We start from the raw sequence: 25,176 nt of genomic DNA on the forward strand, positions 1-25,176 counted from the left end.
TATGCAAAAATGTTATTTTAAACAAAGGCCATTCGTTTGAACTTTCTACAAAGAATTCTACAATATCACGGTTTCCATGAAACTATTAAGCAGTACAACTGTTTTCAACATTGATAATAATAAGAAATGTTTCTTGAGCAGCAAATCATCATATTAGAATGATTTCTGAAGGATCATGTGACACTGAAGACTGGAGTAATGATGCTGAAAATTCAGCTTTGATCACAGGAATAACTTACATTTTACAATATATTAAAATAGAAAACAGTTCATTTAAATTGTATCTTGTATTTTTGCTCAGGCTTGGTGAGCATAAGATACTTTTTTTAAATGGTAATTACTACAATGTAAAAAAAAGAATTGTCGGTTTAACTTAAAAAAAGTAAGTTACCTGGTTGCCTTGAAATTTTCAGTTCATTGAAATGAAAAATTTGAGTTAATACAATGAAGGCAATTGATTTAATCAACTGAAACTCAAAATATTATGTTATCTGAACCACATTAATTATCTAAGTTGATTTGACAAAAGAAAAAATGTTGCAGTGTAGAATTATATATATATATATATTATTTATATATATATATATATATATATATATATATATATATATATATATATATATATATATTATTTATATATTTATAGAATTTATATATACTTATCCACAGGTTGCCATTACTGTGGTTAATATGATGAACTGTGATTGCAGCACATCAATATGAAAATCTATCCAGTGATCAGTCATATGAGAGATCTGTGTGAGGAAAGCGCTAGCGAGGTGGTTTGCAACACATTCACTGTAGTTCACAAAATCTGCTTGATCCAGCATGTGGGCGTATTTTGCCACAGCAATGGTTTAGAGACAAAGTCGATAGAACATGTCTTGTTTTCAACCTTAATATTTGTTATGCAACAGGGTGCTAACAGCGATGCAGCAAGTCTGCCTCTCTTTACTATATTAATATAATGTAGGATTTGCAGCTTACCCTGCTGAAAAGATCAGCATAGGTGCATAGCCTGATATGATATAATAATGCCTAATGTTGTGTCACTATATTGCAGCCATGGGTGTGCTGATGTCCAAGAAGCAGCAGGTGGAGAAGGTGCAGAAGTGCAGCGTGGTGGTGTCAGCATTTAAAGATGGTCTGAAGGATCGGGCGGCCCCAGCAGCTGCGGCCCAGACTGAAGAGGTCATAGCCTGAGAACGGGGATGAATCTGCTGAAGGATCCCACCAGGCTAACAAAGACCACACTGAACAGAAAGACATGGACAGCAAACCAGGGTCATCACCAAATCAGCAGGCCTCAGCTTCGTCCATAGAGGAGCATAAAGCCAATCAGGAGGCTTGGGGGCGTCTCCGTGATGGGAAGGGGGTGGAGCCTGAGGATCTAAAAAAGGCACATCAGCTCACTCCTCCGGCGTTTGTGCGGCCAAAGAGAGAGGTCAACGACGATCAACCGGTAGACGTCTCGCTTGGGCAAACAGAGCAGGTAAAATGGCTGAAAGGATCCATATTTGTAAATAATAATAATAATAATAATAATAATAAAAGATTAATTTAGTTTCTTTATGGTGCTGCCCGCTTTCCTGTTCATCTGTCATTATAAGTGTGTTCACTGTAAAAAATTTCTCGTTTATTTAATATATAAACATCCTTAGCAATACATTTGTTACAGTATTTATTCATCTTTGTTAGGTAATAAAATATTTAAATAAATAATATTAACAGATGCAACTTTTGATTTCTATAATTTATTAAGAAATGTTGAAACTAACATTAACTAAGATTAATAATTGCTTTAGAAATATTTTAAAAATTCTATTTATTTTATTATATCCCCTCGACCCTAAGCTGTTTGGAAAATGAATGAATGGATAATTAAATATATTTATAATGATAACTGCATATTATTGTTATTATAATAAAATTTTTGTATTTGTATTATTATTTTTTATTATTATTATTATTATTATTTTACATAGTCTTTCATTTATTTTGCATTAACATTTTTTTTGTTTAGTTTTTCCTATATATTTTTTTCGACTGTAGTGGACACCATGCTTAAAAATTAGGCATTATAGCAACAATCTTCAAACAGGAGTCCACACCTCAAGCACAACCTCTCTTGACGTACATATATGGTTATTTACTCCATGAAAATTCCATAACTTTATGAGAATGAATAACTCAACTAAAATAGTGGAGGGCGGGTTGGTGGAGGTTCATTCTGAGCTGTAACCTGCTCTGTGACGCATATACACGAGAAAATGTCAAGATTATGAGTTAGGGAAGCTGATCCCAGCTCAGCCTAAATGGCAGCTCAGGTTTGTTGACAGTGTGTGGGCAGCGGGTATAGGCTGTGAAGGAAAAACCTGGCTGGGGGAGCTGCAGTGGCGTCTGGGATCAGTCCGAAATTAATTGGGGTCACTGGAGCTTGCGGCGATGGGGCCATGCCTCATAGTGAGCCAGCGAAGAGCCACTCCACACAACTCCACTCAACAGAACGCTTTTGATTACCTCCAGTCTCTCTCTCTGCAGATATAAAAGACATAAGAGCAGGCAGAATGAGATGCAATTTGGATTGTCTTTGTGAGTTATGTCTAGATGCATTTGCTGATGTTGAAATATGGTTCAGGAAAATGAATAAACAAACAGACAGAACTGCCATGAAAGAAAAACAGAACAGCTGGTGAATGTAATTGTGATAAAGGAAAAACTTTGCTTTTACTTTGGCAAAGGGGAATAAACTATATCCTAGATCACCTTAGGAGAAATAAAAATAGACCTTTTTTGTCATAAGAGTAAAGAACTACAATACTTAGCATCAGATTATTTGATTTTGGAAGAATCTGATGAGAAATGTTTGAGTTCATAGTGCAATTTCTAACGTTTGATTGCAGATTTGATATCTTGGTAAATCTGAGCACAGTTTGAGATATCTGCGGTTACAGGGGTCGTTTTGTCAGAAGAAAAATCTGAGAAGCAGGAGATTTAAGAGTTTTGAATTGGTTGCTAGAGTGTCCCTAACTGGTTGCTAATGGCCTAAAAGTGGTTAACTATGTCATTGCTGGGTGTTCTGGGTGGTTGCTATGACGTTGCTAGGTAATTATAAGAACAGAATAAACATATTCTTATGTGTGTTTATATTTAAATAGTTTGATGGTTGGAGTGTGAATTTCTAAACGTTTATTGACAATCATTCAATGTAAGTCTATGAATGATTGTCTACCGAGAAACTGTAAGATTAATTTTTTTTTTTTTTTTTTTTAAATAAAGCATGCTATGTTCATTAAGTTCATTAAGCCCTCATCTAGTGATCCTGTTGGGGAAAAACATCTGATGTGTAACATTATATTAGATCTGTGCGGTACAGTAGGTCTGTTTCATTAATGTTAATCAAATAATTGTGGTATCATGGAAAAAAAGTTGAATATATATTTTTCCCATAGATATTTGGTTTTGACTTAGTGTGTACCAAATTTGATGTTATTGCCAGGGATTTTAAGGTATGGTTGCTAGGTAATTTTGCGTTGGAACCTTCAGAAAACTTTAACACGATTTTTCTTAAAATTGACTTTGCGGACTCTATCAAATTCAAACAGGTGTAGTAGCCTATTCCAACAAATCATACATCATTTTGAAGGTTCTTTAATAGAGAATGTAATGAAAATAACTCATTTTTGAAAATTTGCTAATTTCAACTCATTTGTTCGAGCACAGGATTTTTCACATATTATTCACATATATTTAATTTTAGTTTATTATTTAGTAATTTTGCTATGTGCTTTTGTCATTTTAATTAGATTTTGTTATTTTTAAATATTACTAGGTTTAATTTATTTTAGTTTTAGTTTTTATTTACTTCCAGTTAGTGCTTTAACTTAAATTTATTTCAGTCAATTGCATGCAACATTTCTAATTTCCATTTAGTTAAAGTTTTTAATCTAATATTTATATATATATTTTTTAATTTTATTTCAGTTTTATTTCACTTAACAAAATAGCCAGCAATGACATTTCCTCTCTCAAGATCCATAAAGGTACTAAAAACATATTTAAATCAGTTCATGTACAGTGAGTACAGTGGTTCAATATTAATATTATAAAGCGACAAGAATATTGTTGGCGCGCCAAAAAACAAAACAAAATAACGACTTATATACCGATGGCCGATTTCAAAACACTGCGTCAGGAAGCTTCGGAGCATCATGAATCAGCGTATCGAATCAACGGTTCGGAGCGCCAAAGTCACGTGATTTCAGCAGTTTGGCGGTTTGACACGCGATCCGAATCATGATTCGATACACTGATTCATTGTGCTCCAAAGCTTCCTGAAGCAGTGTTTTGAAATCGGCCATCACTATATAAGTAGTTATTTTGTTTTTTTTGGCGCACCAAAAATATTCTCGTCGCTTTATAATATTAATATTGAACCACTGTACTCACATGAACTGATTTAAATATGTTTTTAGTACCTTTATGGATCTTGAGAGAGGAAATGTCATTGCTCCCTATGCAGGCCTCACTGAGCCATCGGATTTAAACAAAAATATCTCAATTTGCGTTCCGAAGATTAACAAAGGTCTTACGGGTGTGGAACGGCACGAGGGTGAGTAATTAATGACAGAATTTTCATTTTTGGGTGAACTAACCCTTTAATGGAGAGTAGAGGTCCACTACCATTCCAGCAGTTAAACACCAATCAGACTCAGAATACTGATGCAGAGCTTGAGTCAGATTCAGAGGCACACTGGCAAGGTGACGTCCTTTGGCTCTTCTGATCATCCCGGTTCTAAATACAGCACTCTCCCCCGCGCTCATATCACAATCATCACTCTCCTCAGAGACACATGTCACAACCTGAAGAGCAAGTGTGTCTGGTACCTATGCAAGAATAGGAAAAGTTGTCATTTGGAATGCCTGACAAGTATTTGATCCCTGGTCTCCTAGTGCCACGATATATATATATATATATATATATATATATATATATATATATAAGTGTGTAATGCTCCTATATTTGATAAGCAAAGGAACTAATTACTTAAGCTTATTAGTTGGCAATGGTTCTGGAGGGGTGGTTCTAGAAAAGCAAATTTTGTGTGTACGTGTTACTTTTTTATGCTTGGTTTGGCTGATTGGTACGAACAAGAGATCAGTTCCACCTCCTTCAGTTCCCCTTTTTCCAGGTCTCTTTTCACTTTGTAATATTTAGCTCTGATTGTACATTTGCGTCATACCAATTCCAGAACTAGCAGCAGTAGTGCTCTAACTGGGCAGTGACTCATCATGAAAGCAGCTCTCAAACCAACTAAACTCCTGTAGAGACACTTGGGTCTGCATCAAAAGACCTTAAAAATTATATAAACTTTGAACTACAGTTTTGTCTCTACATGTTTCCAAGGCTTTAAAATGTCTGACCCTGAGTTGCATTAATGTGACAGGTTGTCAATAATGTCCAGTCTCCACAGTCTGTCTCTAGATGGGTGGCACGCTATACAGCAAAGATGAGCAGAATGAAATAAGATGATGCAAGATGCAGACAGTTCAGAAGATGTAGATTCTATCCCATTATACCTGTTGGAAAGCAACTAATGTAACAACTCTCCTAACTTAAGAACATTTTTAGAAGCGCTGTTTTGGAAATAGTGCAAACAACAAGCTATGTTAACCACTGCTAAGCTACAGTATGTTCCTAAACTGCCATCTTGTATAATAATCTGCCAACTATTATTGTATTTATTAATATTTTCAATTAGCTTTTATTTTTATATTTTCAGTTTTCATTTAGATTTTTAGATAAGGTTTTGTGCTTTAGTCCTTTTGTCATTATTAGTGTTTTATATTTCTTTTTAGCTTTAATTTATTTCAGTTTTTGCTTTTAGTAAATTTAGACCTTCAAATTTAACCTATTTTATTTCAGTTAGTTGCCAAGACAGCATTTCAAATTTTAGTGTAGTTTATTTAATTTTAAGTTTTTCAACTAATATTTATAATTTATTTTATGTAAGCTTTATTTCAGTTTATGAAAATGATATTTAATAGTTTTAGTTAACAATAACAACACTTTAGTAATACTGCAGTTCCCCAGTACTGCTAGTTAAAGCAGTAAAGATAAAGGGACAACCATTTTAAAAGAGCAAACTGATTGTATTGTATTGTATTGTATTGTATTGTATTCTATCACAGTTTAGTATTTATAACACTTTAAATAAATTTATCTCCTGGGACCAATAAAACATTATCTTGTGCTGCATTCATCGAAACCAGCATGACGTCCTTATATCATGACATGAAAGTAAACCTCATGCAGATTCAGATGCTGTAGCCCTGTGCACCATGGGAGACTTTAAATGAGCAGTGAATGTCAAGTGAGATTATTATTATATTTGGTGACCTTTAATGGAAAGTAACTAATGCAGGGAGGTATAGAAATTTGATTATAGAAGTGTTCACTTATTGATGAGTCACTACACTTCCTGTCATGTGTATTTATGCATTTTCAATGCGCTTTAGGGCCTTTTTCTCAGTGAATCAATAACAGTCTCATTGCTAAGTAAGGAATGATTTATCTGTGTTCTCTCCCTCTGTTTTGCGATCAGCCCGTCAATGATGAGATGTGTGAGGTCTGTGAGGTTTGGACGGCAGATGATCTGTTCCCCTGTCGGACGTGCACGCGGGTCTTTCACGATGGCTGTCTGCAGGAGATGGGCTGCCTGAGCACTGAAGCCCTGCAGGAAATGAGAGAGACAGCCCACACCACCACCTGGCTGGAGCTGCTATTACTGCGTGAGTTCTCTCAACCCTTTCTCATGAATACATACATAAAAAATCACATACAAACATATTTACAAGCACATTTCCACTCACTGGCTGTTTGAAATTGTTTCCAAGATATTACTGCACAGTATATGTCTTTCAGACTGTAACAATGATCCATTCTGCAGGAATCAGTGGCATATTTAGCCTATATTTATCTGTGCGGCTGTCTTAAAGGAACAGTTTACTCAGAAATTACAACATGATTGTGCCATATGGTATGTTCAAGTCAGAAAGATCGTATTTTTGCACAGTGTTGTTAATACGAGTGGGAAGCTCAGGATTTTTTTTAGCCCTGATATTTACGAGTTGGGGCTGTGTCAGTGATAAACATTGTGGAATACCACAATACTTAAAGGTATGTAGCAGTGATATCCTCAGGCTTTTCTATTTACAACAAAGTAAGCCAATTGCCTGCTTAAAATATGATAGCATTGTAATATATCAAATTAATATAACAAAGTTTACAGTTTACAGTGACTTCATAAATTAATTAAAAACATAAAAAAAACATTTGATGCACGTTCTTTGTTCTTTATTTTCTAAAAGTATGGAGTTGTATTTTTGTGTAGTTAATTAAAAGAAAGTTCACCGCTGAAAATGACTTGAATGCACCTGACGTTGTAAACATGACTTCCTACCTCGTTAATACGAACTTCCCAGGAAGCAGTGCTTTGAATGCATCAAGAGACTTGGTCACTATGAACTGGCATTGTATGGAAAAGATTCATATAGATTCTTTAGAAACTTTTCAGTGTTCCAGTAAAAAAAACATCAACAACAACAACAAATCGCACAGGTTTAGAACAATAGGCGAGTAATAAAATGGCAAAATATTCATTTTTGCGTGAACTATTCCTTTAAAATGCCTTATGAAATAGCATTCACAGTGCATGCCACTTCTGTAACATGATGTATTTCCAATTGAAATATTCAGAGGGAGGTAATGAATGACTTTGAATATATTCTTTGGGATTTGATTAGATTGGGCCATTTACTCAGTTACATTAAATAGATAGATAGATAGATAGATAGATAGATTCTGACGTACATTTACGTTCTGACGTAAACACGGAAGCTCTGCACTGCGTTCACTGCGTCAACTGTGTAACAGACTAACAAGGAAGAGGAAAAATTGTTGAGTAAAGTCGTTATTTTTTGTTTTGTTTTTGCACACAAAAAGTGTTCACATTGCTTCATAACATTAAGGCTGAACCACTGTAGTCACGTTGACTATTTTAATGATGTCTTTACTACTTCTCTGGACCTTGAATGTGGTCATTTCATTGCTTTCTATGGGAGATAAAACACCTCTCGGATTTCATCAAAAATATCTTAATTTGTGTTCCGAAGATGAACGAAGGTCTTGCGGGTTTGGAACTATATAAGGGTGAGTAATTAATGACAGAAATTTCATTTTTGGGTGAACTAACCCTTTAAACCCGAAATTAGAAATTAGAAATTTCTGGTTGCATGGAATGATATTGCTATAAGACCGCACCTATAGATGTGTCAACAGAAGAGCAAAGTTGAGAGGCACAATAATGATTTATTGTGAAGCATTTATACGGACCAGGGATGAACTAGGGCTTCTTTTATTTATTTTTCAAAAAGTGCTGATAAAGTGATCAAGTATATAGACCACCTGTTGCCCAACATATATTCAAAGATCCTTAACCTGTGCAGCTCCTCCCAAAGGTCAGCTTGGAGATGAGCATGTCAAGATGATTGTGTTATGCTAGAGAGTCTGGGCTCGGTTCAAAGTGCTCTTTCTCCCAGCGTCAGAGGAGTCTGGCACTAAAATTACAAAGTGGGCTGTCAAAGCGTGCAAGCATCCTTCAAAGTGAAGTAGAGCGCTTATCTTAGTCGCACAGCCTGCTGATGCTTAAATCATTTGTTGAGCGAGTAAGACATTTTTGTAGCACTCTGAGGCTGCTGCTACACACTCCAGATGCACTCGCTGCTTTCCAGCTAGACTCACACCATCAAATGGGTTGTATCCCATGCTGCATTGCAAACATTAACAGCTGTGGACACAACCCTCGAAACAATATGTGAAGCGGCTTGTTGTTGGCGAAGTGTCTGGCGCGTATTTACTTGGAGGGCTAATTCACAGCTTATGTGTCTGGTTTTCTCACTCTGCCCTCGCTACAACCTAATCCACATGTGTGCGTGAGTGTGTGTGTGTCGAGGACTAGAGATGTTAAAACTGGGGATTACGCTGTCGTATAACTTTCAAGGGACACAAATGTTTTGTTTCATGTAATACCATTCAATATTTTCAAGTGTATTTCAGTGCACTGGGACAAATTAGGGCTTAATGTGAAATGATAGCGCCATAGGGAACTCTTAGCATGAAATTTAACATCAGTAAGTGTTAACAAGAAGACCGTGGTGGAAAATTAATTAAGAGTCCAGTCCAGGTTGTCAAACTGATTTTGGCACTTGGCGTCAAATGTGGGATTCGCCATTCAATAGAATCAGCACTGTGATTAGCCGTGTGACAATTTAGATAATGACAGCCCTTCCTTGCTCAAAAACAACAATAAAAGCTCCAACTGATATGACATGCACCTGGTGTGGAGATATGCTTATAAAGAACTTCAAAAGTCATTGATGATAGGGAACATCAAGATTGAAAACTGTGAGCTGAAGCAACATGTACACACAATGGGATAAGGATAGGAATAAGAATAAGCTGTGTATTGTCTTGCTAGCTAGCTGAACCCTCTGCAAGGACATAATTAATAATTTTTTCCTCCTCTTGTTCTAACATCTTTCGAGGTTTGTGGTTTGAAAATGTCACCCAGCAGTGATGCATTGTGCTGAAACTGCTGGATTGTTTTCTTTCTCTGTTTTGTGGCCAGTCCAGCTGTGCTTGTGTTCTTTACACTGGTTTTATCTTTTGGACTACCAGAAGAATTTAAATCTCTTGCCCAAGGTTTCACATACAAGGCTTAAGTCTAGTTCCAGACTAAAATGCATGTTTGAGCTGATTTAACTGAAAGCAACTTGCACTGACATATCTTAAAATTTGTCAGTGCCACTGGTTTGTCTCAAAAACCACACCAGTAATGTTTTTTATTCTAAGGCATGCTTATAAATGCTACTTAAGAGTCAGATTTACTAACAGCTTGCGCCAGCGCAAACCCTCTTTTGGCGTTAAAAAACTACTTTCGGGATTTACTAAAGACACGGTTCAAAATTAGCGCTGAAAAGGCGTGGACTGAGTTGTTTTTGAGGCTAACTTTATTGCATATGCATTTGTAGGAGTTTCCCTTTAAGACGCAAAATTTATGGGAGGAGAGTATTTAAATGAATCACGCAACGCGATTTACTAATGTTTGTGCTAGTCAGTTTACTGGTATTTGCGCCATTATTTAACGCCCAAAAAAGCATGTCTTAACCCATTTGCGACATGGCTGCACTTGTTGCTGCTAGGAGGAGACACTGCAGAGAACAAAGAGCATGTGGTAGAAGGGAGAAAATATTTTCCACTCATATTAATTTCTTTGGAATGCCAGAGGAAGGCGTTAACCGTATATTACATGTAACAAGTTGCGCCTGTGTCGACCTGCACCTGATGAGCATCAGGTCTGCTTATTTGCGATCCAGTGCTAATTTGCACTGCTTTTGGTAGATTGCGTTTTGACTGTGTTCTTTAATTTGCACGTCAGCAGTAGATCACGCGCAAAACTCGCCACTTCCATTGGCTCCTTTGTGGAATTGCGCTCTCACGCTAATTTGCTCCATTTAGTAAATCTGGCCCTAAATGTCCTAATTGAACTAAGGTCTAATCCTGGCTTAATCTAAGCCCTGTCTGTGAAACCAGGTCTTGGAGTTTCAGCAGACATGAAGGTCTAAAGAGATAGTTCACTTACAAATGAAAATTCAGTCATCAATCACTCAGTCACTCACCCTCATGTTGTTCCAAATCCATATAACTTTCCTCTGTGGAATATACTGTATATGCAAGCTTGAATATATATTGTTGTTTTGTTTCAAAATGTATGTTGCATTCTCAACCTTGCCACAAGGGGCAGTAAAAACTACCTTCTTTTATCCAAATTACTTTGCAATGTGGAAGTAAGCTATTTTCCGTGAATGTGCGAGAGTTATGATTAGACTTATAACAGGAAGCTGCTTGGTGTGCTTCATAAATCAACACACTACTGACAATAGACAATGGACCTTTTTGTCCATGAAATTTTGCAGACATTTCATTATCATGACCGCACAGTTAAGTACATATGAATATCTGGTTTAATGGCGATATTTCAGTCCGGTGTCAAGGTTTTGCTATTTAGTAGTGATGGGAAGTCTGATTCTTTTGGACAGTTTGCTTCAATGTACCGGTTGGAAAAACCAATTCACTAGCATGCTGGACATGTACAAAAGAGACTACTCAGTTCAACGTATATTGTTAGAGTGACTGGAGCGGTGCTAAGAATGAGTTGGCAAAAACTGGCATCATGTAATCATATACTCTGGGAAATTGGCTCATTTCGAGGCTGAGTGTCAGGCATGTCTGAATACGAGTTTTTTTAAACACTGCTTTTATCGTCACAGCTTAGGGTAGCCGCTAGTGACACCACAAGAACTCACGTTCAGCCAGTCAGTGGCTCCATAGTCACCTGGCATTTATTGGCTACAAAAAAGTGCAAATTTGATCACCCATGAGCAAAAACGGCATATTTCAAATCACATACTTCCAGAGGATCAGATAAGCTACCACTCAGATATGAACAACGGGCTGCCAAACATTTGCATCTGTGTACCTGCACAGAGTATGTTTATGGCCTTAGAGACAGTAAATCCCACCTCTCACTAAGCATTGTTTTGTAACATCTGTTCTTCATTTTGGGGTCTCTGACCGGTGTCTGTTGAGAATTGGTCGTTGATAACACAACACACATGAAATCCAATCTCATTTCAATGATCATCCTCAGAAGGGGAGTGTATCCCACAGTCACTGCTGACAGGAAATGGAGGAACCTCTGAGATTTACCCTCCCCATCTGCTCTAGTGCCATTGTGCAGATGAGTTCTCATCAGGCTGAGAAAAGCTGATTGAAAATACAGCTACTCCCAGTGCTACTGGGCTTTGACAGCATTTGTTTGAAGGCAGAGCTTGAGCCAGGAAAGAAATCTCGCTCTGAATTTGATATGAAAGGACAAGCTGTCATTTGATCACTGAGAGCTTCATCCTGCACCTCTTACACCTCAAACTCATTAGGTTTCCTTAAGAGCCGAGTTAGTCAGACCATTCATTACCCTTAGTTCAGAGATTGTTCGCCTTTTTAGAAAGATAAAGGGAGAGAGAAAGATTGAATCACCTGCTGCTGAAGATAATTAATGTAACAGTGTTTTTAAGGCTCAGTCTGAAGGGCCTAGAGGCTTTGTGCAGGATGTTTTTCTCAAGTCATTTTTTCAAAATCTTTTTACAAGGGTTGTCGATTGAATGTGTTAAATTAGAATAATTCTAATCAAATAAACCACTTTTTGTAATATCCAGCCCATGATTTACTAATCTGCCTGCAGATAATGGGCTTTTTGCAGCAAATATTGATATATAGTATGTGATTAGTATTATTAATTAGTAAATATTCAGTTACACAGTATTAGTATCATTGAGATACTATTATAGTTTTTATTAATATTTTGAATTGAGTTTTTAGTTTTATATTTTCATTTTAATTTTAGTTGATATTTTGGTAATTTTGTTGTGAGTTTTTTCCCCCCATTATTTTTAAAACATATTTGCTTTAAAATGTCTATATAGTTTTTATTAATTTTCATTTCAGTTTTGGTTATTTTAGTACATCAAGTTAAACTAAATGAAAATGAGAAATGTTGCCTTATAGCTGAAATAAAATGTTTTTTTTTTTTCATTTTATTTTATTTTATTTCAGTTAATATATTTCAAATATCGAAAATTGTTTTTTTTTTTATGATTTTGGTTTTAGTTAACTAATAACCCTGATATTGTGAGTATAGATTGAAAATTTTAATCAATTGTCAACTGTACTTTAACTGAACATCAACATTTGTGAGATTTATTTAATTTCATTTTGAGTTTAAATTATATGATTTGCCATTGAATAATACTGATCCGTGAATATGTATGTATATATATATATATATATATATATATATATATATGTCAGCTGTTATAGTCAGAGGGCTTTTTGCCCCATCTTACCTTTTCATGATTTTCAATTTTGTGCAGTCACTAAATTAGCAAATGTTTCAATTTATTTCACTTAATACTATTATTATTATTACTATTATTTTATTGGATTATGCATCATCATCCTAAACATGCTAAAATCATTTCTAAATATCTTACATTTTAGCAGTGAATGTACACTCATCTTATCTTATTGTTTTATTACTAGTATTAAAAATGAATTTCCTGCTGAAACAGATGTTTCAACATTTAGTACACAAGAAAGGAAGCAGTGTAATGTAATATTCTGTTTAAAGTGAAGTGCCTGCTCTACCAGAACTGAAAGACTCTTCCTCTTCATCCCTCAGGATAATGTGAACCTGCTGCTTACTGAAGAAGAGATGTACAGTCTGATGGAGACCTTCAAGCAGTGCAAGATCATTCCAGGTGTTTTTCTCAGTCTCATTTTAACAGCCTCTTTGTTAAAATTGTGCTTTAAATACGTGACTTTGTGGAGTAAACTGGAAGCTAATTAAAAGTTTACTAATTTATCACATCAGTACTGTAATTAGGCCTGAACTGTTTCCATTGATTGATGATGCTGTAACTTCCCTCTCACCTACTTTCTGCTCAGAGTCGTGCCTGGTGTCAGATGAACTCCTGCAGTACAGGCACTTTGTGACCAAGCAGCTCTTTGAAAGAGACTTGACCGATGAGGAGGAAGAGGAAGTTCTGGCCCAGTTTGCAGCTTTGGATCCAGAGAAGAAGGGTCAGATTGAGTGGTCTGACTTCCTCTACCACGAGTCACTTTCAGTGCTGCAGAAGTTCCGGACTGAGGTAGGGCTGTCAAAATGACTAAAAAAACTAAATTCGATTGTTTTAATCAAATGCTACTAATATTCTAATTATATTTGAATTTAAAAGGCATGATTTCAGTTAGGGAAAAAAAGCTTTTGGCTTGTCCTCCAAGGCCACAAGAGGGCGCAATGAGCAAAATATTATTGCAGTGCATTAAATTGTATATTCAAAGCAATTAATTATCATGACTGTCTGTAAAAAAAGTGCATAACGTTTAATGTTTATATCAAATATATTTTAGTAAATTGCATAAACAATTATGAACAAAACAGCATCATGGTCTCAGCCTCAGGCGTCACGCCCACAGACTGTTGTCTGAACATCTGATGCATATGGCACACTTAACTGGAAACATTTCAGGAGTTTCGAAGTCGTCATCTGGTTGGTTGAATTCTACAGGATGTCCGGGAGACATGTGTGTCGCGTTCTTTAATGGTCCGCCTGGAAACAAATGCCGTGACGCCAAACCCCCTTGTAGAAGAAGAACCGCCGTCGTGTTTACAACTGTGACAATGAGCGCTTACCAGGATCAACTAAACACTGTATTTTCTAAAGTATGTGAAGTATGTGAAAGTTCGCGGCTCCGTTGTTGCAGTAAACTTCCATAACATTCTTGAATGAATAATTTATTAGACGCACGCCAGTCTGTTATTGTAGGGACATCGACTTTACATTTTCACGCCCCACAAAACGAACTACGATTGGTTGCATTACATGTCAGTCAAACATCCTCTTGGGCGGTCCTTGGCCAGTGAAAGCTGTGATAGAGTCCAGACCTCTGCCATCAGTCTGGCTACGTGAGACTATATAAGAGGTCATCGTACTATAAGAATATCCTGTGAGTTTCAGAACTGAAAACTTTTAGTTTGTTAATCCAATAAAAGCTTTTAATGACACCAGACCCAGCTAATGACTGATCCTGGAATGTGCCTATCTATCATAGTTGAATGAGGAAAAAATGTCTATTTCATCATTGCAACGTTAGCCCCGCCCACTGGTGTGTGGGAGGATTGACAGGGAGGAGAGAAGAGCGATACAGGACTAAAAATAACATTAACTTTCAAAGGATCCTAATGCTAGGAATATGGTTATTTATTTTCACCAATGTGAATGTCTCAGTTGAGCTTTATTTATTTGTATTCGGTACATTTTACTGTGGATTCTTTAGTAAATTTCAGTGCAGGCTTTGTAAATAGACTTTTACGATATGGACTCGACTGTAATGCAGGAACATGTAAGTAACTGAGTTCATTCTAATGTCTGATTTGATATGTAATTTTTCATGTACAGTCAGATGTTCTTTGTCTTTGTGTCAGTAAATCAAACCAGTGACTGAACGGTCAACTTCACGTTGTTTCTCTTAGTAGGATGAAAATAATCTGTTATTTAAACAGTGATCAAATTATATATAGAAAGCGATCAAAGAACGCTCCCTTTACAATAGCTAGAACTGTCAATCAAACAGCATGTGCTGGAGCTGTCAATCAAATAGCGCAAGTTCATCAGTGACTGATCCAAAACTCCTATATATATATATATATATATATATATATAACATTTTATTCCTGTGATGGTAAAGCTGAATTTTCAGCATCATTACTCCAGTGTTCAGTGTCACATGATCCTTCAGAAATCATTCTAATATGCTGATTTGATGCTCAAGAAACATTTAATCCTTTGTGAGTAATATAGCTCATTATCCTAACTTGCTAATTGTGTTTACGTTTACCAAACAACGTAGCAACTTAACATGCGAGGTGTGCATTTATAAGAATAAACAGCTTTACACATGGCACAACCAATCAGAATTTACAAGCGTATCTATCTGTTTTATAAGCATTTTTAATGTTCAGATTATAGAAAATTATAACAAACAATAAAGAAATCAACCAAAAGCAATATGGAAATTATTCTGTTTTTTTTTTCAATCCAGAATTCGCTGGTGAGAATCCTCACAGCGAAGGAGAGGGATCGGGCACGGGCCATATTCCAGAGTGTAGACCAGGACAAAGATGGGATCATTACCGCCGGAGAAGCCAGAAGAGCCCAAACCTCCTGGTTTCACAAGATTAACAAAGAATCACAGTCCTGCAATGTCAGGTGAGCCAATTATATGAGAGTCATTGAGGCTAATCATAGTTAGCGGGACATTTCTGAACGGCTCTCAATCACAGCCACTTACATAATCAACAATGAGACAAACACTTCAAAATCATTTCAGGGACTCGTCCAATTTGCCTGGCCTCTGGGAGCAACAAATCAGATGAAGCTTGGCAGTTTTTATAGCAATGTCAAGCTGCCAATGCCTCCACGAGCTGCTAGCCAATGCTAACTGCTCTCACTTTATTAGCATGTATCCCCCATCTCTTCTCTTGAATTACTGGCTAACTTTGCATTCAGGAACTCTACCAAGGGAATATGAATCATTTAAGCAGTGCATTTGCTGACAGTTCTGACTTTGGGATTAATGCATAACGTAAATTAGATGATATAACCGGTGGTGGAAGTCATCTGTGGAAAGGAAAAAGTTTCTCAATGACAGGCTAAAATCAAGGACTAACTTTGACAGAGCACAGTTTGCCAGTTATATCATAATTCAAACCTCGCTCTGAGAGCCCAAAAGTCAGAATGATGTATTTTTGCAGAGATTTGTGGGGGAAAATGGAGCCAGGTACCTCAAATGGATCATTTGTCCTTCTGAATCCTTCATTCCTCAAGCGCCATCACCCAGAAAGAAATATCACAAATGAGATGTCTTTAATGTCTTTAGAATCTTTCTCTTAGACAGAAGTTAGGTTAAATGGAGAGGTTAAACCAAATTTTTCATTTTTTTTTTATTTATAATTTTTAATTATAACATTTCATTAAGTTTATATATGTATAATTATATTTATTGAATTAAATTTATAATGATATAATTTCATTTTAAGTGGTGCTGTATGTCAACAATTGTCTCATTTGTGCCTAGTTTTATTTCTCCTGATGAATTTTATGAGAAACATTTGAGACAAGGTTGATACTTAATGGATTTATGTTTTTTTTTTTTTTTAATGAGCTATAAAACAAAATAATTGTGATGCTTTATATGTTTGTGGAAACTGTGATACGATTTTATTCAGGATTTTTTGGTGAACAGAAAGCGTTTATTTGAAATAGAAATCTTTTGTAACATATAAATGTCTTTACAGTCACTTTTGATTAATTTATTTACTTTTCTAAACATGAATTTTGATTGACTTATCAACATATCTGTGAATTCAGTATTTGGACAGTCTGTTTTGACATCATCCTCCATGCTTTTTTTTTTTTTCATCAATCATCCCATCCTTTTCACCACTGCTGAATGTCCATTTGCCCTGCAGACTCATGGGATTGTGTTCCCCTTTGTTCAGTATGGGGTAAGTCGCTCGATCTGCATGGGCCTCCCCTGGAAACACCTTACATTCCCTGCCATCACCATCATTCTCATTATAATCATTATCACCTCAATTACTAAATATTCCATAATGGAGGCCAAGGAATCAGTGGCTAAAAATATCAAAGCTAAACAGTGTATTTTCTGACTGTAATGGCTGTATTAAATGAGATCTTGTCCTCCCATTATCAAGATCAAAAGAGGGGCTTTTGTTCCCCTCAGAGAAACCCTTAAGGATATTTTTCATCAGTTTTAAGGGGAACAGCAGGCCTGAGTGTGCGGGTGCATGGGGTTGTGGGTGTTTGTGTGTATGTTTGGCTCATTCATGGCATGACTAAGCTTGCATCCTAATTTTCGCTCATTAAAATCAACTGAGGGCTTGAGATCAAAGCAGACAGTATTGACTCTGAGCGGTCCCAGTTCTGCAGGAGATGTTTGGGTCACTGTTCAAGGCTCTGGTCATGGTTGCACTTGCACTTCACACGTTATTAAACTTAATTACCAGAATTTCTTGTTTCAATAAATTTATTTCAATCAATTAAGTTTGTCAGATCATTTCAGTGTACTGAATGGCACGCAAAGTCTACAGTTTGTGAGACCACTGTATATACAAGGGTTGTGGGCCATTCAGAATTGAATTGAGAATGCATTTTGAATTTCAATTCAAGTCCTGAATGCATGTTTCTGCACATGAGTGGACTAGTTTTGTCTTGCCGGTGGTTGGGTATATCGTCTTTCTGGGCTCTGAGGTGTTGTGAGAACAACAAATTAGAGTGTGAAAACCCTGAGACGGTAGAAGTGCTGCCTGCTGTGAGCTGTCCAGTAGTGTGTGTGTCTGTGTGGGAGAGACTGAATGAAAAAGCGTGTGTTTCAGCTTGCTTTCTTCATCTGCAGTATCAGCCATGTTGGTCCAATATCTGAGAGCAGTCCTGCCAGTTCCAGCAGCGAGAGAAGCAGAGATAAAGCCATGGAGAATGATAACAGGTTGGTGTGTGTGTTCGCTTACAATGTAGATGGTCTAACACCCAATATACACTGCAAAACTATGCTCCCATAATAATCAAATCTCATCCCAAGTCATTAACTTACAATAAAGGAGGGATCTGAGCCATGTAGGTACATCCTAAGCACTGCCTAACAACCACTTAGAAACACCCTAACAACCATCCAGAACACCCTATCAACTGCTTAGCAACCACCTAGCAACAGCACAGAAACTGGCCAGAACACCCTAGCAACCACCTGGAAATGCTAAGTCAATCAACCAAAACTCTTTAGTAACCCCTGATCACTGCTCTTAGCAACCACCTGGAACACCCTAGGCACTGTGTAAAAATGCCCTAGCAACCATCCAGAACACCCTACCAACTGCTTAGCGATGCCCTGTCAATCAACCAGAACTATCTAGTAACCACCTAGCAATGTCCTAGAGAACCACTCAGAACACCCTAGGAACCACCTAAAACATGCTAAGCAACCCTTAGCAACAACTTAGAAATGCCCTAGCAACAACATAGAGCACCCTATGAACTGCTTAACAACTGCCTAGCAACAGCTTAGCAACTGCCTAGCGACAGCATAGAAACCACCCAGAAAACTCAACACCTAGAACACTCAGGCACCACCTGGAAATGCCCTAACAACCATCCAGAACACCCTAGCAACTACTTAGCAACCACCTAGAAGAAGCAAAGAAGCCAGCCAGAACACCCTAGCAACCACCTGGAAGTGCTAAATCAATCAACCAGAACTCTTTAGTTCCCCCTATCAATGCTCCAGCAACCACGTGGAACACACTTCTACACCCACTGTGTAGAAATGCCTTAGCAACCATCCAGAACCCTAGCAACTGCTTAGCTATGCCCTGTCAATCCAAAGACTATAGAATAACACAAGACGCATCACTCGGGAGAAAGTGCAATGTGCAATATGGCGAATAAGTCCCGTTTTCTAAATAAGAGCCAGTCGCCGATTGGTAAACTGCGGTGGCCGTTAGAAGCTCCGTTTCCTATAGAAACAGTCAGACGTGCGCTTCCTATAAAGACATGCACTTAGAACTGCGCATGCGCATTAGCTTGATCCAGCCCGAATAATTTGAGTGTTTAGAAACAAAATTTATGAGACAGTTGTCAGATTTCATTTGTGATTTTAAATATGAAATTAATTGAAAGCTTGGCAAACATCTTTGGAGAATATGATGTTTCCCCATTCAAAGAGATAGGAGCTGCATTTGCTTGCCTGAGAGGCGTTTCAAAGATGGCCGCCGAGTGAAATGACTTGTCTTAAATGGACTTCGGTCAATCAACCAGAACTATCTAGTAAACCACCTAGTAATACCCTAGAGATCCACTCAGAACACCCTAGTAACCACCTAGAACATCCTAGGCACCTAATAGAAATGTCCTTGCAACCATACAGAACACCTAGCAACTGCTTAGTAACCACCTAGCAACAGCATAGCAACCACCCAATGCCCTGTCAATCAATCTGAACTCTCTAGTAGAAACTCTCCACATAGAAATATCCTAGAAACCATCAAGTACATGTTAGAAACTGCTAAACACCTGCCTAACAGCATAGAAACCACCCAGATTGCCCTAATAACCACCTAAATCACCCTATCATGCCTAACACCCTAGCTACTGCATAGAAACCATCCAGAACACACAAGCAACCTCCTAACAGTGCTCTGTCAATCAACCAGAACTCTATACCTATAGGACACCCGAGGCACCATGCACAAAAGCCCTAGCAACCATCCAGAACACCTTAGCAACCACCTAGCAACAGCATAGCAACCACTAGTATAACTCCTCAGATTGGAATTCTTCATGTCTCTGTCAGGAGAATTGGACGGACACATAGTTTCCTAGAATTTTTGACATAAAAGAAAGGTTTGAAATAGGTCTATAATTATCCCAGGTGTCAAGATTTGGCTTTTATAAGTGGTTTAATAATGGTTTTAACTTTCTCAGTTAACTAATTGTACCATTATGTGTTCCAGACCAGTTACCTGGGACAACTTCCTGAGGGAGAGCGCTATCTATATCCTGGCCGCCAGGCCCAACAGCTCAGCCATGCACATCCGTTTGCCACTCTAACCACGGCCACATAGCCTGAGACTTCCAGAGGGGCTTCCCGGGTCCAGATTCACGAGTAGGAGGTACAGAGGACTAAACCTAGAGTTACATAAGTGTCAAATGAAGAAAGCAAATGAGTACGCCACCACACTCAAAGACTGTACAAGCCATCGATGGATTTTTCCTCTAACGACACAATCTAGCGACACACTGACAAATTCAACGCTCTTGAACAATAGCACATCTGTCACCACTTCAGAATACAGCTTTCACGAACTTGTATGATTTTGATTTTTGTGACTGAAAATTCAATCAGAGAAACTGCTGTGAGAAACAGTCACACATTAGCAAAATTACAGCACCACAGTGTTTGCATAGTGTTTCGATGTTGACGTGTTGTACCATTTTCGAATTGTGGCTCTAGCTGAATGAGTTGTGGGATCATTATGTGAGCAATTGTCGGATCATTGCTGATCTAATTTCAGTCACCATAAAATATGAATATATAGTGAATATGGTGGGCAACAATAGTGCCACACAAGAATCAAAGTGAGATGCTATATATTGATACTATATACAGTATACATATATATTATACGAAATATTGTATTTGTATTTATTCACATACATTCAGGGATGGATCATGGACCATGCAGGCCAAGGAGCTTCCAGACTGCCAGGGGCCTTAAGCTGAGTCAAGTGAAAACAAAGGAAATGTAAAATTGTTATTGACAGACAAATGCTACTTGTAATTAAGATACTACAGTAAGAAGATCGACATCAGTTCGAGTTTTCAGTCACTTGACAAGTCAGAATTATGAGAAGTTGTCATTCTTAATTTTCTACTTCCATATTGTATTTCTGAGTGAACAGGATATGTAATGTGGAAAATTGGGGCAGAACTTGATGTCTAACAATGGGGAATTGATTGGATTGTGAAATAAGGTCTCTCTGGTTCGTTTCTAAAACCGAGCTGCCGACTTAGGCAGTATTTTAAGGCACCATAGGCATGTTTCTGATGCAAAATCTATTCCAAAATGTACAGGCAGCAAATTAGCAAATCAATATGAAAAAGTTTATAAAAATATTTTAATCTAATTTAAAAAGGACTATTTTACCCGGTATTTGTTTGTGTATATTTATAGTTATTAAAATATTTCTTTGTTAGTTTAGCAACATCCAAACTTATCATAATTATGAAACTTTCTAAGATACATAATTTTGACAAAAATCACGATTCAAGAACACAAATTAAAAAAAAAATCTAAGTAAAGATCTAACTATTTTACCCAGTATCTGTGTATTATATGTATTTTCATAGTTTTAAGAATATTATGTCATTAGCTTAGCAACATGCTAATTTCAAACTCCATTGAAATCAGTCAAGTCTCACCATAATTATGCTTCTTTCTAAGGCAGACCTACTTAATTTTTCCTTAAAATAGGTACGATTATTTCAATAATAAAATACTGATGAAATCTAATTAAAGATCTAATTAAAATACTATTTTACCCAATATTTAAGTTATATATTTTTATACCTATTGGTATAGTTAGCTTAGCAACATGCTAATACCTGACTGTTGAAATCAGTTGTCAGTCAAGTCTAAGCTGTGTGCTTCATTCAATCATCATAGTTGCTATGAAAAGCAATTCAAATTGGTCACTTTTAAGGTTTCATTTCAGGATTCTGTCCTACCTATGTAGGCAATATATAGCAAAGCATCTCACTAGGTTGATAAAAAAAGTCTAAATAATGAAAAATAATTCAATTGTAGAATGTAAAGTTGCAATTACAAGGTATTATAAGATCTCATTTTATAATTTGCTTAATAAGAATTGCATCATAAGACCATAATCCTTCTTTGCATTCTTTGTGTCATGACCTGTTATTTTATTTTTCATTTGATGTTTCTTTAACTCACTAGTTTCAGAATTATTATATTTTACTGGGTCTGTAAAAAACGTAACACCCGTAGAGGTGACTTTACTCAGTGTTTACCTAAAATAGCTGATGCAAATGTACAATCTTCCAAAAGACTCATTGAAATGTTAAGAGCCCTGAAAATCTTCACAATCAGGTTTAGAACTTACTGCCTAAACAAAACTGACTCAGAGATCTTCCTCCCTTCTTCCTTCCTCTCTCCCTTTATGTTTGTAGTATGATCACGTTGAAATTGTTCTTAGATCTGGTGCAGATGAAAACACTTTCTAATATCTAAAACCTTTTATATTCTCAGCCGTAAATCATGCACACTCCTGTAAAATGGCACCTGGGTTAACACTCATTATATCGAACTGTTTGAGGGGTATGAAACATATCCGCTCGTTTATATGGTCATATCCACTGTATTTGCTTATAGAACGTTTGTATTGGATTGTGCAAGGCAGTTATTTCAAGGGACTGTGCAATACTTCAAGTTTTGCTGGTAGCGCTGGAAATAAATGCATGACGTTAACTCCAAAAAATTACACTTGTGTGGGTCTGAGTCATTTATTGAGAACTCTATCTATCTATCATCTATCTGTCTGTCTGTCAGCACTCATAGCACCCTAGACAGCCAACAAGCACCCTAGATAGAAAGATAACAAATTGCTTAGTAAATTTCACTTCCATCTATATGCTCTTTACTATAGGGAATTCAAAACAAATTCACAATTTTGATGTCCTCATGATGTACAAAATATTCGTCGGAATGAAACAGCTGAAAATGGTGATGGTCCTAATAAAACTAATAAAAGTTCGGCTCAGAGCACTAAGGGAAGTTGCAGTAGCAGATGTGACAGGCACGGCCCCTGGCAGGGAGCTTTTTACACATCTGTGAGTGCACAGCGTCACTGTCTCTGCTCTGTCCCATGGGGCCTGTCCTGCATCTGACATTCTCTTGAAAATATCAGAGTACCATTTGGAACGTTATGTTGAAGAACTTCAAGCGAACACTGAGCTTACGTTGCTGTTTTTTTAATATATATTACCCTATATGAGCCGAGATGCTCCTTCGTCTGGATTCACATTAAATAGTGTAAACTCATGATGATGTCAGTCTGGAGTCTGGCACTCGCCGCAGTTCCTGATAGCACCTTCTTTTGATTCCGAAGTGTCATGAGCAATGATCCATTGAAGTGAAGATGTATCACAGCGCGGTAGATGGCATCAATCAGCTGCTCAGACGATGAGAAGGAGGACAGTCTGGCAGAAGGCCGATCCTTATCACTCTCTACAGTCGGACATCAGTGTCTCCTCTGCACCCATCTGATGCTCTCATAGACCAGCTTGGAATGTCAGTAGGTGAATTATAGATTCAAGAGCAGAAGTCAATTTGTTGTTAGAGTAGCCTAAATCCTAGTAAGAAGAAAAATTAAAGCAGCATTACACTTGTCATGCTTATTTTTTGAAGTGAAGATATAAATAAAACATCAACTTTCAACATAGCATCAACTACAAAAGACCAACAGGGTTTATTAAAAACAACACTTAGGTCAAAAATCAACAGAAAAAAATAAAAAACTTATATTTTGCACATAATTTTTAAGGAAATTAGGCTTGATTTAGGTCCATTAAAATATTTTGCATTTTCATTGCAATTAAGCTTATTATTTTGCCCTTATTATATGTTTACTGAGGGGTTTTATTTCTACCAAAACACAAATACAGTTTTTTTTTTCTTGTATATATACAACATACATGTAATGTATGCCAATTAATAAATCTAAGCTTAATTTAGGACCATTAAGATGTAATATACATTATAAATTATATACCTGTAATATATTTCTATAAACACAGGCACGCACGCAAGCACGCACACAGGTTTGTTTTTGTGAATTGTGGGGACATTCCATAGGCGTAATGGTTTTTATACTGTATAAACTGTATTTTCTATCGCCCTACACTACCCCTACTCCTAAACCTACCCATCACAGGAAACTGTGCACATTTTTACTTTCTCACAAAAACTCATTCTGTATGATTTATAAGCCTTTTGAAAAATGGGGACATGGGGTAATGTCCTCATAAGTCACCCTCTCCTTGTAATACGCCATACCCATGTCATTATACAAATTTGTGTACTGATATGTCACAAAAACACACGCGCACACACACATATACATTCATATATAGGGCCTATATATATATATATATATATATATATAGTATGTGAGATGAAAATCCAGTTTCCTTTTTACTACATTTAGTTTCACACACTAATCAGATGGAGCAGGAGATGCAGCTGATGGAGTCTTGGTGGTCTAGCCTTGCATCTTTGTCTCTATTTTTAAAAGCACATTTCATGAAATATTCAACCAATTCTTTCAGCGTTTTCAGCTATAAGGCACTCTCTTGACCTCCTTTTGTCTATATGACGCACTAACCTTAAAAATACTCCTGACCTTCACAGGCTGATCATGAATTCAGTGCCACAGAGTTCTGTCTATAATTTCCTTCTTTACGCAGAATCATTTGACACCTATTGGTTTTACTTCAAGAGCTGCATTAGATCATTTACCAGACCAAAAGTAGGCTATCTCATCAGTCAATTTCACTACATCTGTTTCGCTATTGTATGGCCAAAACAAAGAGAAATAATGGGTAGACTATATACTGATGTAAATCTAGGTTATCATCATAAATGATGTAAATAGCTCCAGTAGAGCATGTCTAAAAGGAAGTGAGACATAGACATCTCACCTCAAAATGCTACATTTCCTGACTTTGAAGCCATGTTGGTTTGATATCTACTTGTCTCCCACTAGTCTTTTCTGGTGCGTGTCTGTGTATGAGCAAAACGGTGTGCTGTCTAATAGGATGAACTTGAAGGGGATCACAAATGC

General features: G+C 36.9%; 2 protein-coding genes across 3 annotated transcripts in view; one reads left to right on the forward strand and one right to left on the reverse strand.

Moving 5' to 3' along the window:
- The window catches only part of LOC127521197 (protein phosphatase 1 regulatory subunit 3C-B-like), a 183,682-nt gene that overhangs the window by 125,858 nt on the left and 32,648 nt on the right, over positions 1-25,176 (reverse strand). The window lies entirely within an intron of this gene.
- On the forward strand, positions 1,065-22,815 carry phf24 (PHD finger protein 24). Its single transcript, XM_051910283.1, is given in 8 exon segments — positions 1,065-1,492; positions 6,606-6,770; positions 6,772-6,792; positions 13,359-13,437; positions 13,625-13,827; positions 15,782-15,948; positions 18,158-18,247; positions 20,268-22,815. Coding segments are annotated over 8 exon segments (1,047 nt in total). The 5' UTR covers positions 1,065-1,267; the 3' UTR covers positions 20,365-22,815.

The sequence above is a fragment of the Ctenopharyngodon idella genome, chromosome 10, assembly GCF_019924925.1.
Source record: "Ctenopharyngodon idella isolate HZGC_01 chromosome 10, HZGC01, whole genome shotgun sequence".
Lineage (NCBI taxonomy): Eukaryota > Metazoa > Chordata > Actinopteri > Cypriniformes > Xenocyprididae > Ctenopharyngodon > Ctenopharyngodon idella.